At 50.6% G+C, this 21819-nt stretch overlaps 1 protein-coding gene across 1 annotated transcript in view; it reads left to right on the top strand.

The window, feature by feature from the left end:
* The first annotated feature begins 128 nt into the window (after positions 1 to 128).
* Positions 129 to 21819, top strand: part of CC1H1orf94 (chromosome C1 C1orf94 homolog) — a 36961-nt gene continuing 15270 nt past the window's right edge. The window contains exons 1-2 of the mRNA XM_060624346.3: positions 129 to 1292; positions 18656 to 19344. Of these exons, the coding sequence (XP_060480329.3) occupies positions 964 to 1292; positions 18656 to 19344 (1018 nt within the window). The 5' untranslated portion in view covers positions 129 to 963. The remainder of the gene's footprint in view (positions 1293 to 18655; positions 19345 to 21819) is intronic.

The raw sequence follows: 21819 nt of genomic DNA, 5'->3' as shown, positions 1-21819 counted from the left end.
GCGGCGCCCTCGACTTCCAACAGCAGCAAGGGTCCTCCGGGCCCCCACCCCCACCCCGCCGTGGGGCCTTGGGCACCGAACCCGGGGCGGCCCGCGCACCGAGCCGTTGCGTTTGAAACCCACAGAGGAATTCTGGCGCTGGACTGGGAGGGTGTGGGAGCCACCGACACGCAAATAGGCCCAAGCTGCCACGTCCGGCGCGGCCCGCCGAGACAGCGCCCTGTTGAGGCGTGGGGCCCCTGGCCGGTCGAGGCTGAGCGCAGTCCAGCGCGGGGGGCGCGGCAGGTGTCTGCTGGGGGCGCCGGGGCCGGCTGCGGGCGGCCGCACTCCCGGGGGCCTTCCTGCCCGAGGCGGCGGCGGAGCGGCGCAGGCGACTGGGACGCGGGCGGGCGGAGGGGCGAGCTAGGCGGGGCCGGCGGGCCGTTGGCCCCGGGCGGTGCGCAGGTTTCCCTGGGAAGGCCCCACTGAGGAGCCGATGGCAGGTCCCCGCCCCCACGGCGCCTAGCAAGGTGCCCAGTGCCGGGCTCTCGCCCATCCATCCGCGCGGCTTAGCGGGCGACAATGGGCTGAGCCACAGGCTCCGCAAGGTGTCGGGGGCGCCTCACGACGGGGGTGTGCCAGGGACTGTGGGGAGAGCCCGCCCTCCCCCTCCAGCTGTTCCCAGATGTCATTCTGCCCGCCCAGGCGCCTGGTTCCTGAGCTCAGGGGGATTCCACGGTTACTAAGCTACTGGTTTTTGTTGACTTTCAAATATTTTCTTCTAAGGGAGAGGGGGAGGGGGGCAAAAGTCAGGAGAGAGCAAATAAAAACAAAGCAAACTAAGCTCCCCCTCCCCAGAAGAAACTTGCCCTCCAGCCACCACTCACACACACATCGAAGGCCTCTGAACATAGTCACCTTGCTGGAGGAACAGCCAGACAGAACTGACCTGCTTCTGCCCCTCCTCCTCTCCCCTTCCGGTGAATGAGGGGCCGTGGTGGATGGTCCCCCTGTCTTGGAGCCCTGGGTGGACAAAGGAGCTTCCGGAAAGAGAGGAGGAGGATGGCCAGTGGGAATGGGCTCCCTTCATCCTCGGCCCTGGTGGCCAAGCGCCCCTCCGCCCTGGGCCCATTCCCCAGATACATCTGGATCCACCAGGACACACCCCAAGACAGCCTAGACAAGACTTGCCACGAAATCTGGAAGAGAGTTCAAGGCCTGCCCGAGGCCTTGCAGCCCAGGACCTCAAAGGAACAGCTGTCTGCCCCCATGACTGGGACTCCAAGAGGCAACGGGCTCGGCTTCCAAGAAGAGTGAGTGTCCCCCTATGTAGCTGGCATCAAGGGAGGAGGGAAGAGCAGAAGTGGGACCTTCTGGGGGAATGTTCTGGCCCATTGTTCAGTCTGGTTAAACCGTAAAGGCTGTATACTTTCCCTCCATCTGTTGTGGTCCTTCGTCCAGTCTTTATAAGGGAGGTGACTGGGTCCTGGACTTACTGGGTGCAGGGCCAGACCAGGGCTGGATTTCTGTTGCCCCTTTATCAGTCCACTACGGGGACATTTTTCATTTTGCACAGGCGGAAACCCACACTGGCCAGGGCTGAAGGTTAGATGCCCGTGGCTTTGCCTGGAAGCAACTGGGTGATACTTCCCTTTCTCAACCCCCAAAGGCTACGCATTGGCACGGATGAGTCTGGTGGTTTAAAACCACATCTGGAATTCCCTAATACAGGGAGCAGCTGTCCCATTCAGCCTCCACAGAAGCCGCTGCAAGAGCGCACATCAAAATATTTACTGGGAAGGCATTGACATATTCAGAGGACATAATAGAAAATTAAAGTGCGGGAAGATGGCTGTAAATAGCCCTTTTCCTGGATGGGAAATCCTGTGTCTGGGAAACACAGAGCTAAATGTTTCTCCATCAGGGCAAAGGCGGGCAGATATTGTTGGGGACAGATATCCGCAAGGAGAGGAAGACGGGAGAGCTCATTAGGAAAAGCAAGTAAACCACCATGGTCATTAATGCCAGTGCTGAGCCCTTGTTCAATGTTTGGCGTCTTCCAAGTGGGCTGCAAACATTAATTAATCCTCCCAGAGTCCCTATGAGGCAGGTATTAGTGTCCCCATTTTACAGATGGATTAAGTGTTAATAATTAAGTGCTAATTAAAGACTAAGTGATAATTAAGTGTCGCCTGTTCCAACACATGCTCCTCTTCAGCTCAGAGATGCTAGAGTGGGGGATAATTTAGGCAATTATCAAATGTGTCTGGTTTCAGAGATTTCTATGAAAGAGCTAGGAAGAAAGGTGAAGTATAACCACTACCCAGGTGCGCCCTACCTGCTGCCCCCTTTCAGGCTGCAGGTGAAGGTGGAACGCTCTTTAGCTATTATTGAGTATCCTGCCCTGTGCTCAGCACGACATGGCTGGGATGGGAATGGCCTGTCTATAGCCAAAGTCCTGCTGTCCAGCCCTCCAGTGGCACTGAGCCCCTCTCCCCTGCCTATGGCCATCTGCTCTGGGACAGGGCCTTGGCAGGGGGCCCTTGGGGCTGTGCTTAGCTCTCAGTGGCCAAGAAGCTGATTGTCCACTTTGTGGACCAAGGGTCAGTGGCAATTTCCAGTAGATGGCACCCTCTGTGCCAGGTCACACTGAGTTAATGGAGACAGACTCTACTTCCAGTCTGCTCTTGGCCAAAAAGTGAACTGGTGCACCTTTGGCCAGTTGCTTAACTCCATTTGGCCTTGATTTTTTCATCTGCAAATTAAGGGTGATGTGCCCTGCCTTGTCCACCACGGAGTCGATAATGAGGATCACACGTGATAGAGACAGGAAACCGAAAGCTGCATTATGCAAAGAAGGCTGTCCTTAAATATAATTCTCAGAGTTCAGGGGTTTTGTTGCTGTTGCTGGCTTCAAAATACGGGCTTTTCGCACTATGCTCACAGACCCCAGAGTGCTTCAGGGGCCACCCTCGAATCAAGGGGCCTGGTGGCTGGGCCCCCATCCCCACTTCAGACAGGGCTGTTTGGCTTTTTGGGGTTTTGCTTCCTGGAGTCCTGAGTAAAAGCTGCGTTTGGGGAGAAAAAAAAAAAAAGGTTCTGCTACTGAGAACCGAGCTGGGAAACCACTGCCTTAGATGCATAAGCGATGTCATAACCGCGTAGATCTCTACCAAGTAGAACACGAGGAGCTATTCTTGACATCAAGGCAGCTGTGATGGTGGAGTCAGATACTGGGTTTCAGATCGCGTTGCAGCCCTGTGCCAGCTGCGGGATTTGTTTAACTTCTGTGAGCTTCAGTTTCCTCATCTGCCAAATGGAGATGATTACCGCCATTTCAGAGGGCTGTTGGGATGATTAAATGGGATATTTAAACATTCCCGGTAATAACGGTAATAACTAGGATTTGTAAAAATTCCTTGTAATAATAATGATGATGATGATTTCTTTAAGCCCTGCAATTGCTACATGAGGTTGGTACTATTTCAGACTCCCCCTCTTTTTACTTTTTATTATGCAGCTTCCCATGCATAAAATAGAATAGTGTGGTGAATGTCTGTGTGTCTGTCACAGAGCCCCATTAATTACCACATTTGCGCCATTCTTGTTTGGATTCCTCCCTCTCCGCTTGTTAAATGAAATCCTTTTTGCAGATGAGGTCACGCGTTGGAGGGGTTCGTTTCTCTGCCCAAGGCCCTATACAGTTAGGAAGCGATGGAGTTTCAGAAAGCAAACCCAAGTTCATTCTTAGCTACTGTGCAATAGATATTGTGGTCTATGTTCCCCTGGAAATGGAAGCATCTTTTTGGATCATTACAATATTTGGCAGCCAGGTGTTCTGAATGGTCACACATAGACAACAGATTTCAAATTCAGTGAGCTGTACAGTATGTTTCTGGGATGGCTGCAAGCCCACAAGATACCTCTCAGCTAGTGTTCCCACAGCTTAATTTGTAGACCTGGTTTTGGTGATATTTTTTGCTATCAGGGTGACTAGAGAAGTAAGTTCTAGAACTCTTGTCAGCCAGAATCTTTTTTCTTGACTCAATCCCTACATATCGTAAAACTCCAGACAACTCAAGGTTGAAAGGGATATTGGAGGCCATCTTCTGCTGTTTGAATCTCTTCCTGAAGGTTCTTGCCAAGTGGTTATCCACTTGTACACTTTCTTAGATGGAAAGCTCACCATTTCGTGAGGTAGTCCCTTCCCTTACTATGAATGCTGGCTGTCAAAAGACCGTTTTCTTCCTATGCCGAATCTATCTCTATCAAACTAATACCCATAGATCTGGATTCTGCCTTTAGGGCTGTAAACTAAATCAATCCCCTCTTTCTCTCAATAGCTCTTTAGATATTGAAAGATGGCAACACTGTTCCTCCTAGGATTTCTTATTTCTACAACTGATTATCTCTGGTCTTCTAAGTTTCCCCTCGCGTGCCAACTTGGTCAGTTTCCTGCCTGCACTGCTGGTCCTCGTGGTAGTGCAGTGACCAGAATCAAGTACAGTAATCCAGGTATGATCCAGTTAGTGCGGACTGGATCTTCCCTGTTTCTATTCTGTATTCATGGTAATGGTGATTGATGCCACATTTACTTTTCTCTAAGAGTCAGCTTCATTCTGTGGACACATTTAAAGTTCATTCATTCCTTCATTCTATTACTCATTCAACAAATATTTAATAAGCATCAACTATGTGCCTGGCACTGTGCTGGCAGGATAGAGTCGGGAACTGGATAAGGCTCTCCTTCTCGGAGCTTACATTCAAGAAGGGGACAGAAACAAAACAAGTAAATAAAAGAGTATGATAGTTTCAGTATGTGAAAAGGACTGGTGTTCTAGTGGGAGGAAACCAAACACATAAAAATGAACACATAAAATAATTTCAGATAGCGAAGAGCACTCTGATGGAAATAAAACCAAGTCAAGGGAAAACACCCTGGGATAGATTGCGGTGGGGGAAGGGTCCTCTGAGGAGAGATGGTCATGTGATGTAAAACCTGGATCCAGAGAAGGAGCCAGTCAGGTGAAATCCAGGCAAGGGCCTCCAGGCAGATGGGAGAGCAGCTACGAAGAAGAGCCCGATGTGGGGGTGAACATGGAGAGGGACAGGGGCAGGTGTATGATGGGACATGGGACAAGGCAGGCCGGCAAGGTGTAGGCGGCTTGGGGCATCACTGTAATGAGTTCGGACTTGATTCTCCGTGTGATGGGGCACACTTGGGGGATTTTAAGAAGGGGGTGTAGCATGAGCGGATTCACTTGTTTTTAAAGACCTCTCCAGCTGCTGTGTGGAGAGGGTGTGCGGGCCTGAGAGAGGACGTGGGAAGACCTTGGAAAGATGCCACAGTAGTCCAGGTGAGGTGCCACGGCGGTGGTGGCTGGATCAGAGTGAGTGCAGTGGAGATGGAAAAAGCAGGCGAGTCAGTGTGTCTTCTGAAGAGCCACCAGACCTGCTGGTGGTTTGGGGACACTCAAACGGAGATGACCAGGCTAACCTGAGGTTCTCGGGCCTGAGCCACTGGTTGGACAGTGTGCCATTTACTGAGGTGGGGAAGAAACAGGAGAAATGGGCTTTGGGGCAGAAATCAATAACTCTGTCTAGTGTTCATTAAACTGCAGAATCTTACTCAGTTACCTTTTAATTAGACTTAAACTTGGGCTCAGAGAATCGTGGCAAACCACTACTGACTCATATTCTAGGATTACTTTCTCACTCATTCCCCTCATTACTGAAACTTCACAGCCTCGGAGTGGAGTTTTGGATTTGCTGTTGAGTCCATTGCCCTGACTCAGAAGGAGCATTTGTTCATTCCTTCGTTTACAGGCTCATTCAGCAAACACTCACCGCCGCCTTCTCAGTGCCAGGCCCGGTGCTGGGTCCCACGGGTACAGAGATGTGTAGGACAGGAGCCCTGCTCTCAAACAGCTCCCACTCCGGTGGCTGGGAGGGACCCAGATACATCTGACAGCAAGGACATTCAATAGTGTTTATTGTGCACTTACTGCATGCTGATAAAGTGTGGAAACAAATACAATGGTGGGAAAGATGGGGACTGAACTTCAGGGACCTTTGGTGTCTTGAGGAAGGCAGATCACAATGTATTACGGTTAATGTGCTGGTGAAGTCCCAGTGCTGTGGGAGCACATGGCTGGGGGAAAACTTCCTGGAGGAGGCTGCGGGAGGCGAGCTGGAAGGAAAGTCAAGACCCCTGCACTGTGAGTGTGATGAAGGATGGAGAGACAGCCCCTTGGGGGCAGAGGATGGCAGGATTGTCACTGCAAGGATCTCCATGGTGGTGTCTCCTGAGCTGGGTCTTGAGAAGAGGGAGTAGCCTACAGAAAGCATTCTGCAGGTGCTGGGAAGGATAGGAAGCTCCCTGCTGAGGGCATATCCTGTGTGGGGTTGGAGGAGAGCAGAAAGGTGGCCAGGGGCTTGCTGGATGTGGTTCACTTTTCTGGCTGCTTCCAGGCCCTCAGGCAGCACTCCTGAAACTTCCCATGTCCCCAAGTCAGACAGAACTTGGTCTGTAGAGTCAGGCTTTGGTGGGTGTCACTCTGAACCAGACCCAAGAAGGAAGAAAAGTCTAATAAAAGAAAGGAAATCCATTTAAATATTTAAAAAGCAGAAATACTCCTTCCTCTCTCTCTCTGCACCCCCCCCCCCATATTCTGTCTCTTTCTCTCTCTCAAACATAAATAAACATTAAACAAATTTAAAAAAATTTTTTTTTAACGTTTATTTATGTTTGAGACAGAGAGAGACAGAGCATGAACGGGGGAGGGTCAGAGAGAGGGACACACAGAATCTGAAACAGGCTCCAGGCTCTGAGCTGTCAGCACAGAGCCCGACGCGGGGCTCGAACTCAGGGACCACGAAATCATGACCTGAGCCGAAGTCGGCCGCTTAACAACTGACCCACCCAGGTGCCCCTAAACAAATTTTTTATAAAAGGGGGTGGTGCCTGGGTGGCTCAGTTGGTTAGGTGTCCAACTTCGGCTCAGGTCATGATCTCGTGGTTTGTGAGTCTGAGCCGCATGTCAGGCTCTGTGCTGACAGCTCAGAGCCTGGAGCCTGCTTTGGATTCTGTGTCTCCCTCTCTCTCTGCCCCTCTCCCGATCACACACTGTCTCTCTCTTTCAAAAATAAATAAACATTAAAAATGTTAAAAGAATATATCCTTATATCCTTTCATACTTTGCAAATGTCAAAGATGCCCTGGGCCCCAGGTTAGAATCCTTTTCTCCTGGACACTTAAGAATCTCCCTCCCTTAAGATTCCTGGGGCTGGGTCTCAGCCACTGCTATGACCCCAGTCATGTGGACACCCCCCCCCCCATCTTTGTTGTCAAGTGAATTAGTGCACGAAATGGCAGACCAGAGGTTCAAGGCCCCCTACCCCTTCCCTCTTCCAGTCGTCTTCATGATGGTGTCTGACTCCTTGCCTCTCTGCTGGTCTCTCTTCTGCCGTTTACAGAACATCTTATCTTGCCGTGTCTGGTTTCTTTCCTTCCTGGATGTCCTTCACCCTTCATCTGCTTCATATTCTTGAAGCATGTCAACAGTGTTGCTCAGGAATCTTCCATGGCTCCCCTCATGGTCTTCTGAGCCCCTTGACCTGGTCCTCAAGGATCTTTGTGTTGGCCCTGCCTTCATGTCTAGATGCATGTCCTGCTGTTCTCCAAACTCTCTGTAAACCAAGATGAGCCACACATCTCCTTGCTCTCGCTCAGACCAGTCCACTACCAGGAATGCCTTTCTTCCATATCTCTGTCTGTTGAAATCCTATCCATCCTTAAAAACCTAGAATAAGTATGTCATCTTCTGAATTTTTCACCGCTCACCCATTCAACATTTTGTTTTCTTCCACCCTCTTCCATGTTCTTCCTTTTAATTCAAATAAAGCGTATGCCTTCTCGTTTTCCTCAGAGTTTAACGGTGGCTCAGAAAACAAAATAAGGCAACAGCTGGATTAGAATCCCTGCCTACTTCTTAGCTGTAACCAACTTGCTAACACTTTCTATGCCCCGTTTTCCTCCTCTGAAACATGGAAAATGTCTTAGTGAGGAACCACCTTAAAGGATTCTTTTGGAGGTTGATGAAAGAGTGCATGCAAAACTCACGCAGCACCTGGCATAAGATAAGGGCTCCCAAGTTATTTTCCATCATCATCATCACCATTATTGTTCTGATCAAAGAAAAAATAACAGGCGTTAAGTAATCAAGAACGGTATGGCGAGAGGAGACTTAGACAGAAAACCTCAGCTAATGGAAATTATTCCGCTGAGGCTAGCATTTTGCTTTGGGATTCTTGGCAGCCAGAACAAATAGTGGAAACACAGCAGTTGGTTTCTATAACTTGTATCATCTAATAGGAGAAAGCAGGAGAGACCATCATGAACGACCAGTGCTTCCCTAGCTCTAAGGACCATATGGCTTTTATATGAGGGTGATGGAATGGAAAAGTTGGTTCGGGCTCAGCTCTTGTGTTGACCATCGGCCGAACGGGAGGATACCACAGCATCCCAATGGGATCTGTCAGTGAGGTTCTGGCGTGAGGTTTCTGATCATCGGGCACATATTGCACACTGCCTTGTGGCAACAAGCCCTCCACCCCCACTTGACCATGGCTTCTTAAGGGCAAGGACTGTGTCTTACTCATCTTTGTCTTCCCAGTGCCCAGCTGAGTTCCTGGCACTTGGTGGCTGCTATGCGGTGTGTATGAATGAATGAGGAAGTGAATGATGGATGAACCATAAAAATGCCACTGCAAGGAGAGCGTGAAGCCCAGAGGTGGCCAGGATCCAAGCAATGGGTCACAGTCATCAGAGGAAGCATTGAGTGACCCAAGGACAGAATATCAATAAGGCAAGACATTGCAGGGTTTTTCCCTCCTCTGTCTTAAGCTGCAGAGAGAGGAACTAATGTTTTCTTGAACATCTGATATATGCCAGGCTCTATATTTTAATTTTCTGTGTATCTCGTTGTCTTAGCAGCCCTTCCCAGTAGATGGTCAATATTACTCCCATTTTACAGATGAGGAAGCTGAGGCTCAGAGTCCAGGCAACTTGCCCAGAGTCCTCCTGCTATGCTAGGAGTGGGCGAAGCAGAGCTAGAAACCCCCTGAGGCTTCGAGACCTGAGCTCCTTCCTGGACACCGTGATCCCATCGGGATAGATCTTCCGTGTCTGCTTAGCACCAGGAGCCATGAGCAGCAGAGGGAAGATGAATCACGATTAACGTCCCATGTCCTGTGTCCCCCTTTTTAATTTAATTTTATGGTTTCAGGAGCTGTGTCGCAGGTTGTGGGAGCCTGCAGAGATGGGCCACCGGTGGTTTGTTTTAATCCCCTTTTTAATATCTTTGTTGTAACGTTCTTTCCAATTCAGCTCCCAAGTCACATTAAAAAAATACCTCTTCCTTAGGGTAAGCCTTCTCTTATTAAAACAGATTCAAATGAAAAGTTTTAAAGATAATTTGAACAATACGAATCACTCTGTAGCTCTGCAGCCGTAGCCGAAGCTCCTTTACTGCTGTAGTCACTCCCCAGCATCTCCTGTCTTAATCTCCAGCCCACTGAGTGCCCGCACCCCAAACCCTTCCAGTCCCAGGCCAGCCCCCACCCTTGCCTGCTTCCAGGTGGTTCTGAGCTTCTCCTGTCCCCTCCTGTCCCCTCCAGGGGCAGTGGGGGGGGGGGAGGGAGTGGGGAGGTGTTTTGCTCTGCCTTCTTGGCTTTCTGTCCCACCTGCCCTAAGGGACAGGCAGGGAGGAGCTGGAAGGTATCTGAAGGAAATTCCCACCTCATTTGCATCAAAACCTAGAGGAGCGATGGAAACAGAAGGTAGCTGAGGGATACCTGCTCAGAACGCAGATGCCTAGACCTTCCTCTGGACCAGCTGAACTGCCATCCCCCAACGAGTGCCCAGGGATCTGCATTTGGAACAGTTTCCTTCCTGATTCCTGTGCATATGTATGAAAGTTCTCAGGTACTTTGGGGGTCAAAGATGACAGATCCTCAGATTTAAAAGGGACATAGCTTTGAGAAGGAGGTGTTCCAAAGAAGCGCGTGAAGGAAGGAGACTGAGCTTTATTGAGAGAGCTGTAAGTGTGTGCCAAGGACGTCAGAAAAAATGGGCTCTAGTCTACGTGAAGGCCTTGCGAAGAAACGAGAGGGACGTGAAGTCCAGGCTTGGCATCGGGGCAGCTGAGGGATTTCACAGGGTTGCCTCCTCTAACGCCGGGTAGTATCGCCATCCGCACGGTGCCGATGACAAGGTTTCAGTGACTTCCGCCACTCTCCAGCCCCACCAGCCCGGGCCCTGGGCAGCGCGGGGCCAGCAGGGCTCCCGCCTGTAGCCCGCTGGCTGGCTCTCCCACACCACTGGCTCTCTCTCTCCGTCGGTCTGAGCTGCTAACATTTGCATAGCGCTGGTTACAGTTTACCAAGTGCTTCGCATTCACCTTCTCACTTAATCCTCCCACAGCCCGAGAGCGAAGGACGGGTGGAGGCCAGCTTTCCGAAGGCCCTCACCCCGGCCCCCTGCGCTCCCCAGACAGACAGAGCTCAGCGGCTTTCCAGGGACCTTTGGGACCCAGCTGCACAGGAACTGGGATGGCAGATTTGCAGCCTCCGTCAAGTGACCCTCTGCCCCAAACTGAGACCCTTCAGAGCCCGGGACCCTGGGTTGTGATGGGTGGAATCCACCCTCCTTTTCAAGCCTTTCCTTCCTGCCAGTTTTCCCCAAGGCTGTGGCAGTGTGTGTGTGTGTGTGTGTGTGTGTGTGTGTGTGTGTGTTGGGTGTATATGTGTATGGTGGGTGTGGAAAGTGCACATGGGTGAGGTGTGTTTGCACAAATGTGCATGGATGTGGTACATGTGTTTGCATGTGTGTGTGGGGTTGTTGTGTGTGTGCACATGCCTTGTATGCATGGTCGTTGCATGGCTACGTGTGTGGGTGTGTGCACCTGGGTATGTGTACATGGCTATAGTGTGTTTGTGTACATGACTACTATGTCTGTGTGTACACATGGATTGGTGTGTGTGTGCATGGCTGTGGCGTGTGCATGAGGAGGGAGCCCCAGGGCGGTTCAGTGAATCTTACACCTGGAGAGGGAAGACGGATGAAGACACAGGCAGCTTTGACCGAGGTGGCCGTGTCCCTTCCCTCCATGTGGGGTGGGGCATCCTGGGTGCTGTGATGAATATGCCAAGGCAACAGAAAATGAGTCTCTGCTCCTCACGCAGACAGGAAGACCCAGAAACGTCCACCACCCTCGGTCAAGCAAGGGTGGTGCCCACTAGGGATGGGACCAGGCTGTATGCCAGAGCCCCTGCCTCCACGATGAAGGCCTCTCTTTGCTGGGGACCTTTGGTGTCTCCTCCCCACCCCCACTTGCAACCTCTCACCTGCCCACCAAGTTCTGCCTTCTGCCACCTCCTAGTTCCTGGCTGGCTCCCTGGCCTCTAGCCTCCCGCAGAGAAGGGAAGTGAATTGCTGAAAGGACAGAGCTGGGGTTTGAACTCAAAGGCCCTGTTCTGTGTCCCACTTGTACTATTCTGGGCAATGTGGAGTGGTGACTGTGGGCTGCATAAGTCTTGTCACCATGCGAAGTTATTACAGTACAGTATTATTGACTCCAGTCCCTAAGCTGTATTGTGGGGGGTATTTTATAACTGAAAGTTTGTACCTCTTAATTCAATTCCCTTCACAAATTTGACCCATTCCTTCCTCCCCCAGCCCCTCTGAAAACCACCAGTTTGTTCTCTATTTATGAGTCTGTTTCCATTTTGTTTTGTTTGTTCATTTGTGTTGTTTTTCAGATTTCACATGTAAGTGAAATCCTACGGTATTTGTTGTTCTCTGTCTGCCTTATTTTACTTAGCATAATACCCTTAGGTCCATCCATGTTGTCACAAATGGCAAGATTTCATTCTTTTTTATGGCTGAGTAATCTTTGTGTGTGTATGTGTTGTGTGTGTGTTGTGTGTGTGTGTATACCACATCTTCTTTATCTATCTGTTGGTGGACACTTAAAGTGCTTCTGTAATCTGGCTATTGTAAACAATGCTGCAATGAACATAGAGGGGCATATATCATTCCAAATTAGTGTCTTCATTTTCTTCAGGTAAGTACCCAGAAGTAGAATTGCTGGGCTGGATGGTATTTTTATTTTTATTTCTTGAGGAACCATAGTTGTCCATAGTGGCTGCACCAATTTGCATTCCCAGCAACAGTGCATGAGGGTCCCCTTTCCCCCACATCCTCGCCAAAACTTGGTATTTTTTGTCTGTTCTATACTAACCATTCTGACAACTGTGAGGTGATTTCTCATTGTGGTTTTGCTTTGCATTTGCCTGATGATGAGTGATATTGAATATCTTTTCATGTGTCTGTTGGTCATCTGTATTCTTCTTTGGAAAAATGTCTATTTACATTCTCTGCCCATTTTTACTCAGATTATTTGGTGGTTTTTTTTTTTTTGTTTTTTTGGTGTTGAACTATATGAGTTTTCAGCACATTTTGGATAATAGCCCCTTATCAGGTATATCACTTGCAAATATCTTCTCCTATTCAGTAGGTTGCCTTTTCATTTTGTTAGTTTCCTTCACTGTACAAAAGCTTTTTAGGTTGATGTAATCCCAATTGTTTATTTTTGCTTTTGTTGCTCTTGCCTGAGGAGACAATGAAGAAAATATTGCTAAGACTGTTATCCAAGAGTTTACTGCTGGTTTTCTTTTAGGAGTTTTACAGTTTCAGGTCTTACATGTCAGTTTTTGATTCATCTTGAGTTTATTTTTATAGGTAGTATAAGAATGTGGTCTGGTTTCACTCTTGAGTGTAGCTGTCCAGCCTTCCCAGCACCGTTTATTGAAGAGACTGTCTTTTCTCCACTGTACACTCTTGCCTCTTTTCTATAGATTAATTGACCATATATGCGTGTGTTTATTTCTGGGCTGTCTGTTCTGTTCCACTGCTCTCTGTGTCTATTTTTGTGCCAGTACCATGCATTTTTGATTACTATAGCTTTGTAGTATAGTCTGAAATCTGGGAGCGTGATACCCCCAGCTTTGTTCTTTTTTATCGAGATTGCTCTGGCCATTCAGGTTCTTTTGTGACTTCATATGAATTTTAGGATTATTTGTTCTAGTTATGTGATAGCATTTTGATAGGAATTGCACTGAACCTGTAGATTGCTTTGGGTAGTATGGACATTTTATCAACATTAAACATTAAACACCTGAGCATTGTGTACCTCTCCATTTATTTGTGTCATCTGCTATTTCTTTCATCCGTGTCTTATAGTTTTCAGAGTACAGGTCTTTCACCTTCTTGGTGAAATTTATTCCTAGGTATTTCTGCTTATTACTGAATCCAAATGGGTGGGGTCTACCAAAGGGCCTGGATACAGGAAGGCATGATAAAATGGGGGTATCACTGTAATCAGTCTACCACCCTACCCCACCGGGGCTGTTGTGGGGATTAAAATGAGGCTTTTACGTGGAAAATGCCTAGCACAGTGCCTGGCTGGTTTGCGAGCTCTCCATTAAGTGCTAAGCCTTCTTAGTATTTCTTGAGCCTAGAACCTGAGGCTTAGATGTGTCAGCCAGCTTGCTTAAGGTATGGCCCCCATTAACCAGTGAGGGTTTGAGTCCTGTTTCTGACTCTTTCCAGGGACTGAGCTCTTGGCCACTACGCTCTGCTGCTCCAGCCATGCAGACAGGTAGGGAAGTCAGAACCTCATCCACAGTCAATGAGGTCGGTCTGCAGAGGGACCGTCACTCAGGCTCAGGTCTGCGGCAGACCTGGAGCCCTTCACTTGCTTCAGTCACAGTCAGCCATGTTGCCTGGGCGCTGGGCTTGGGTACTGTGTTTGTCGTCATTCTGAAATGCCACGGTGGGAAGAAAATATTTGTTTTGGTGTCCTCTTGTAGCACTAACAATTTTCCGCTTGCGTTTTTCTGTTGTCTGGCTCAGCTGAATAGCAGTTTTCATCTTTGCTCTGTGTTATCATGTACACAGAACCGCTGTTGGGAGCTAACAGTGTGCTTGCTTAGTCATTATTCTGGGAAGGGGTGCCAACCAGTCAATAGCCTTTATTTTTATATGACTCTGTACCCTGCGAATGCAGACATGATGCACTCACTCAGGCACCTGTCACTTCTGGAGGTAGGCAACGCAAAAGTGGCGGTGGCCCCTGGGGCCACGGCACCAGTCCTGACTTCTTTCTTTGTCAGTGCCCGGGAGCTGAGTTAGCCTCCCTGAGTGATTCACTGTGATACAGTCTGTGGCAGATTTTATGGTTTTTACCAACTCAAAGGAGAAAGCAAATAGCATGGGAGAGGTGCCAGGATCGGCAAAACTTCTTAGGAAGAGAGAAGAAAAGATAGATTCCAGGAAATGCAGGGGAACAGACTTGACAATGAACCCAGCAAAGTTGTGGGGAGAATGAAAAATCTTTCTGGGAGCCCATGGTGGTTGCAAAGATCAGGCGGGCTCTATGTGGGGTCTGTTGTGGGACCACTGTGCAGAGGTGGGGAGTTCTTAGGGTGGGGCTGAGCATGTGGTTAGTATCATCTGACCAGCTTAGAGGGGTACCAGGCTAGTCATGGGGGCTAGAAAATGGAACCAAGGCAAGATAGTTTGCAACCAGTGGAAGGAACTGGGAAGTCTTTGGCAATAGAGCTCTTGATGTCAAGAGCTCCAAGAGATGTCAAGGTAAGTTCATGATCTAGTCCACCCATTGATTCAACAAATTCTCGATGAACTGGAGTCGTATGCCAGGCACTGCTCTAGACCTTGAGGCTCTGTGCTGAGCAAGATACAGTTCCTGCCCTCAGGGAAGTTATGTTGTTGTGGGAAGTAAAGATGTAAAAAAAGATGCTGTGTGGTAGTGGTTAATACCATGAAGAAAATAAACACTTAAGTGGGCACAACCGAACAGGAAGGGATGGATTGAAATTAAGGCTTAAACACGAGGTTAATAAACAGAGAAATGGATTGATCTGAGTTCTGAGAATGTCCCAACTCTGCAGGCGTGCAGTTTTCTAGAACAAACAAGAGCAAATGAATCTTGTTTTCTTGGGAGTGGAGGGGGCAGGTAGGAAGACCCTTGATCAGGGACTTGTAACTGTGCGATGAATCTTGATTGCAGAGAGGTGCTTGATAAAGGCTGTCTTGGAGAAGTCGAGATGGGCCGATAGTGACTGGATTGATTTATTCCCCCAAAGTGTTGAGCCAGGATTACTGTCAGGCTGCGGGGAGGGTCTCCGGCAGTGTCTCCAAGGCTTGGCCCTGGGCTTGTTCCCTCCAACATTTCTATCCATAAATTGGCGAAAGACCCAAAAGACGTGCTCATCAGACATGCAGCTGAAATGGAGCTGTCAGGGACAGCTAATGCCATGGATGACAGACCCAGGATTCACCACAATGATCCTCCACAGGCTGGAGTGATGGAATGAAACTAGCAATGGCCCTGATCGCACTCAGATTGGGGAACGAAGCCCAGCCATGGAGTAGGAGTCCTTGCTGGATAACTGACCCTGGAAAGGAAGCCGGATGCCGTAGGAGGAGGCAGCAAAGGCAGCCAGACCCACTGGCATCCCCACCCTTTCTAGGTGACAAGGTCCTTGGCCTCTTTCAGGCTTAATTTTTCCCATTCATAAAGTGGGGATGATGCTGTTTATTGCCCAGGAATGTGGAGAGGATTAAATTCAAGCATGTACGTGGATGCCTGGCTTCCTGTCTGTTCTGTAGCGGATTTATGACAGACGCAAGGGAAATAGGGGTTTGTGGAGGCCCATGGGAAGCCTCGGTGCCCGGGGGCAGCCTTTCAGGGGTACGTGGAAGGCCCACAGCCAGAGTGGAGCCTTTCAGGGGTACATGGAGGGCCCACAACAGAGTGGGTCCTCCATTCTTGGCACTGTGCCGTCCCTTCTGGGGATGCCAGCTTCCTAAGAGGTCTGTGACTGCTGTGATGTATCCAGAGTAAGGATAGGGGTTCATACTCAGTTTCTGCCTGTATTCTGAGTTGGGGAGAGGTAGGAGGGTCTTATCAGGTGCTGAGAAAGGACCATCTGTGGGTGGGTTTTGATTCAGGGACCCCAAGGTCCTGAGGGTCTTGTAGAATCTGCCTCGACTTCTCCTTAGAGTTGGCCTTAAGTAAGTGGTGAGACTTTTTTCTATGTGTATCTATGTCTAACACTTGTATTAAAAAAAAAAAAACAGCCAAAAGTAGAGCAAATAGCACGTGATGAACCCATGTACCTATCAGTCACCCAGTTTTAGTGATGGCCAATGTGTGGCCATCTTGTTTCATCTATGACCCTGCCATCTTCCCCTCCAACCCTGCTGGATTAAGTTTAAAGCGAATCTTAAACATAATTTTATCTGTAAACACTTTGTATGTATCTCTAAGAGATAAGGACTCAGTTTTTTTTTTTAAGCATAAACCACAATACCATTATCACAATGTTTTAAAATTGATATCATTGTAATAGGTCTTTCTAGAAAATCTATTGGTATATAGCTTGCTTTGTAGAGGGGAGAGTCAAAAAGTGGTCCTTTAAATGTCTGGTGTCTGTGACTCGGGACTCACCTGTTCCCTTTGAGGATGATGATGAAGAAGAAGAAGGGGGTCTAAAACCCAGATTGGTAGCCTCTTTTATTCTGATTGTTCCCAGGGACACAGCAGTGAGAGTGGGGCCTATTTATAGACAAAGTCTAGACATGGGACGGAGGAAAGGAAGAGAATGGGAGAGGGCAGAGAGGAGGGGGGAAGAGAGCATGGAAGGATCAAGAAAGCCTGAATGGAAGATGGCCCAGACTCCCTGCAGCCACACCACCTTCCTGAGCTCCCAGGACCCTCCCACTGCAGCCAGCGCCGGGCACCTCACCACGTTCTCAGACCTATGCCATTACTGCCGGTACAGGTGTCATGCCCATGCTACAGGGGAGGCCTGGAGGTTCTGGGCTCTGGCATGAAATAGACACTAGCACCCTATTGAGACCCAGACCCGTTTGGCCAGAGTCTGCTTTTTCCTGGCACCTCTCTCTGCTTCTAAGTCTGCTGAGGCTGCGTGCACAGCTGGTGACCGGGGGCATGGCTGTCTCGGTTGTTAGAATAGTGAGGCACTCCCATATCTTCAGCTCTTCCCAATGTTTCCCATTTACCCTGGCCACCCAGCAACCTTGCTACACCCCTCTGGGCCTCATCAGGGCCTGGCAACGAAGGGGGTAATACCTGGCACAGAGGAAGCCTCTGGGACTGTAGCCTATGTCCATTCTGATTGGCTGTCAAATGCAGTGACTTTCCCCCTGGTTCTGTGTGTGGGAACATGCGAGACATTTTGTGCCTGCACGTGTGTATGCGTCAAATACACCCACACGTGCGTGCATTTGCTCTTGCACACGGGTGAGCGTGCATGTGCTCATATACAAAGAACATTACCAGGAAGCCACATCCCTGCTGGGAACATTCATAGTCCCTGTTTGTGGGACTCACTGAGCCCCCGGGATGAACTGTGAGAGTAGGGGTGTGCTCCAGATGTCCCCATTGGCAGAGCTCCATTCATGAGGCATTTTCATTCCCACCCCTCCATTGCCCCTTCATTGTCTTCACCACCCTCTCCCAGGAGAGAGCACTGAGAAGTTTTCAGAATGCTCTTTCTAGAGCACCTCATCCACTTCTTATGGGAACCCACCAAATATGGATAGCAGATGGTTTCAAGCTAGGTAGTCATGGTCCTTCTGGGAGTGGCAGGAAGGAAGATGCCCCCTTGCCAAAGATGCTAGTGCGGCAGGCTGGGCCACAAGCCAGGCCAACAGGATTGCCATCCTGTTGTGTGAGGTGCAGGTAGGGGCCAGTGTGTAGGTACAGGGAGACGCATGTGAATCAGTGCACGGACCAAGCAACTGCAGCTGCCCACGGGAAGTTGGGCTCAGCCCAGAGATTGTGATCTGATTGGAGGGCCATGCCAACCGGGGGGGGGGGGGGGGACATGGGTAGCCACGGGGCAGCAGTATGGACTCCAGGATCCAGAGCCCAACCAAGCTGACACAGGTGTAGACACCCTCGTGTCACCCTTACTCTGTGCCAGACGCTGTCCACGGTGCTTTGTACATCTATGATATTTCTGTTAACCAGATGAGGAGACAGGGTGTCAAGATGCTAAGCAACCTACCCAAGGTCCCAGCGAGGAAGTGAGGGAGGCAGGGCGTGAGTCCAGCTGTCCACTCCACAGTCCCTTCCCTCCCCCTGCCACGGGGCAGTGAGTCTTGGGCTTCCTGGCGCTCAGCCCCAGCACTCTGGCCTCTACGCTCAGAGCTGTCGGCTCACTCCTGACCCCTGTGCAGCTGGTCTTTCCTTGTTTCAGGTCCTGGGCACAAGCGAACAGGAAGGGCTGGATTGAAATTAAGGCTCAGCTCACTCAGCAAGACATAGTATCTGGAGAGGACCGAGGTGTCCCGATTCCCAGAACTGTGCTCTCGGTGCTGGCATGTGTAGAAACCTCTTGGGAACCCACTGTTTGTCCATTTTCTGTCTTGAGAAAGCAGTAGGTTTCTTTGGCCTGGAGACGTGTTTTCTTCCTCCCCCCTTTCCTGGGGCCTGGGCCCTGCCACGGAGCCACCCCTAGTGAGCTGGCACTAAAGCTGCCTGTCTTTCTGACCCGTTTGCAGAGCTCTGGAGCTCAGCCGTGATAAAGATGAGATCTCCCTGTTGGTGGAGCAGGAGTTCTTAAGCCTGACCAAAGAGCACCTCATTTTGGTCACAGAGAGCTCGGAGGAGCTGGAGGCCCCCGGCACCTCTCCCGAGGGACCCAGACAGCTGGCTCCCTGCCTTCTCATACCTCCTCCGGTGGCGGACAGCAGTGAGTACCCGGGGACCTCCATCATTGCTGGTGATACGCTTCTTGAGCCGAAGGTGGCCATGTCTGTCATCAGCAGCCGGCCGGACTGTGATTCTGTCATGTCTACTGTCACGGGAATTCTGCGTGCTGCTAAGGTCAAGAGTGTCAAGGGGACAGAAGATGGGGGCCACAGCCTGGGTGCCTCTAACTCAGAGATCGGCAAGCTCCTGGCTCAGTTCCCATTCAAGTCCACAGAAACGTCCAAGGCTCCTGACAACAAGATGGTGTTGGAGGAGACAAGGGTCATCAAGGACTTCTTGCAGAACAGCATGTTCGGTGGCCCAGGACCCAGGGAGCCCATGGGGCTGGGCCCATTCCTACTGCTGCCGCCTCCGCCTCTGTCTGCACCCCCTGAGAAGCTCCCTGAGCTCCCTCCTCAGAAGAGGCAGCTCCCAGTGTTTGCGAAGATCTGCTCCAAGCCCGAGGCTGACTCTGCTATGGAGGGGCACCTCTTGACGGGTGAGTGGGCCTGGGAGCAGGGCCAGTAGATGAGCCTGCAGGGAGGGACTTACCAGCAAGCCAATCAGGGTTGCAGCAGGTGCAGATGGCATCTCTGTGCAGAGTGGGGGGCAGTGGTCTCTCTGGTGGGTGCGGGCCCCAGGTGCAGCCTGCTTTTTGCACCCACAGGTCCCCTCTGCTGGAGGCCCGTGTGTGGGGCACAGCTTGTCTAAGCAAACGTGGCGGCCTTGATCCCAGCGCACTTTGAGGGGAGATAGAGGCACATTTGGTAACGGGCACATTTTTTGAATCCAGGTATTCAAAGTACGTTGAGGGAAGCGTTTACCCCAGCTGTCACTGCAGCATGGGGACCTTAAGCCAGATAGGAGGGAAATTTGATTAGCAGACAGTGTCATCTGGCTTCCGATAAAGGTACCTGTTCTGACCATGAGGACTGGTCCTCGCTCTGGGCCCTGGGAGTGAATGTGCAAACCTTCCACGTTTAGTTCAGACTCTTGGCTCTGGACTTGTTCCCTGGGACTGTTCCCCCCCCATCCCACTCCCAGGTTCTGCATCTTGTGCCCCTTCTGATCCAGCCACTCAGACTGGACGATTCCAAGGCAGACTGATGGCAGTGGCATCTGCCCACAGCCAGCAGTTACTAGGAGAGTTGACCATACCCCTGTCAACCAAAAGAAAAATTACCCCCAGGCTGTGAGCGTGGATGGAGAGCTGAGATCCCTGTGTTGGGAAGGCTCAGATCCCTCTCCTTAAGAAAATAGGTGCGTGTTCTGTGTTCTGGAGCATTATCGGAAGGCTGAGAAATCAGAGCTGGGGACGGCAAGCTGGACTCTGGGTCCTAGGAAGAGTCTCTGGGAGCCAGTGGCCTCTTTGGAGCCATGGGCTGTGCGTGTGAGGGTGGAACCCTGCCCGGAGGGTGGGACTTTCCTGCCATCTCCTTCTCCAGAAAGGATGTATGGATAGCTCCCTGACGGATGGGGCCGCTGGGTTGGAGGTAGTCCTTTCCCACCCACCGTGCCCGCTACCTGTGTGTGTCTGTGTGTATAGATGTGTGGGCACAGGTGTGCCAAAGGGAACTTTACAGATGTGAGTATGCTTGCTAGAAAAAATGCGGGTGTGAGTGCATCTGAATGTGTGTGTCTTGTGTGCGTAGTTGTGTACGTGTGAGTGAGGCGGAGGAATGACAGGCAGGAGTGTGTGTGTATGTGTGTCTGTCTGTCTGTGTACACAGATGTTAGAAGAGGGAGCTTTGGAGCTGAGTGAGTGGCAAGTGTGTTCAAGGCGATGGGAGGTGGGTGAGAGACTGCAGGTGTGTGGGTCTCTGGGGAAAGGGCTATTATTAGTGGGTACCGTTATTTCAGCACACTGGCTGGGGGCTAAACTTGGCAACCAGAGAAACTCTTGGAAGAGACTCTAGGGACATGTTTTGCTAAAAATGTCATTTTCTCCTAAATTGGCTCAGACTATAGCACTCTTTCCTTGGCTGGGATGGCACTAGGAGGGCAGGCCCAGTTCTGTCCACACTCAGCCACAGGCCACTGGACTGTGGTGGGGGCAAGAGCTGGTAGGATCAGATCCACTCTCAACAGGTGACAGGGAGCTCAGGTCCTCCGATCCAGCCACTACGGGAACGATCTGAGGGCACCTGCTGTTTGTCCAGGGCCGTTTCCCAGCCAAGCTCCAGGGAGACCTGCAAAACCTCCAGGTTGGGGTAGGAGTGGGGAACACTACTCCAACCAGACAATGCCTTAAAAACAAACAAACCCCCATGTATATAATTTCAACCATAGCTAATTTTGTTTGAAGAATGAGTTCCTTTTGCTCAAAAGGAAATACAGGTGTGGAGGGTTCCACAATGGTCCAGGCAGCATCCTCACGCTGGCAGTCCACTCAGTCTATTTGGCAGGAGACCTGAGCCTGGCCCCATCCCCATGCAGGGACTCATCGTGTCTCCCTGACGCCCTCTCCCGCAGTGCCGCCTTTCCAGACTCCTGCATGCAAGGCCTCACTGAAGGCCCACTTCCTTCCGGAAACCCTCTGACCGTCTCAGATAGAAGCCGTCTCAGCCACCCTCTTCTCCCACTGTGTCCCTCTGTCACCTCACGGTCCCCATCTGTCTTGTCCTGGAGCTATTTCTGGGTCTGTCTCTCTCTCCCTCCTTGTTGTGAGCTCCTGCAGGGCTGAGTCTAGCTCTGACTCATCACAGTGTCCTCAGGACTCAGGTCAGGGCCCGGCACTGACGGGCGGGCTGCATTGCCCATGTGCGAGCGGCACAGCAGGAGCAGAGTCCATGGTGAGGGGCTGGACCTCGGTGCAGACCATGTGCTCTGCAGGAATGTGTGTCTCCCCCACTAAACCAGGGGCCCCCTGAAGGCAGCTTTGTATCCAGGGTTGGCACTGTGGATGAATAGAGAGAAGAGAGGGAAAAAAAGAGGGAGTGAGGAAAGAAAAAAGATAGGAATGAAAGGAGGGAAA

Source organism: Panthera onca, chromosome C1, assembly GCF_046562875.1.
Source record: "Panthera onca isolate mPanOnc1 chromosome C1, mPanOnc1 haplotype 2, whole genome shotgun sequence".
Lineage (NCBI taxonomy): Eukaryota > Metazoa > Chordata > Mammalia > Carnivora > Felidae > Panthera > Panthera onca.
The sequence above is the reverse complement of the archived record's forward strand: the minus strand, read 5'-3'. Positions and strand labels throughout refer to the sequence as shown.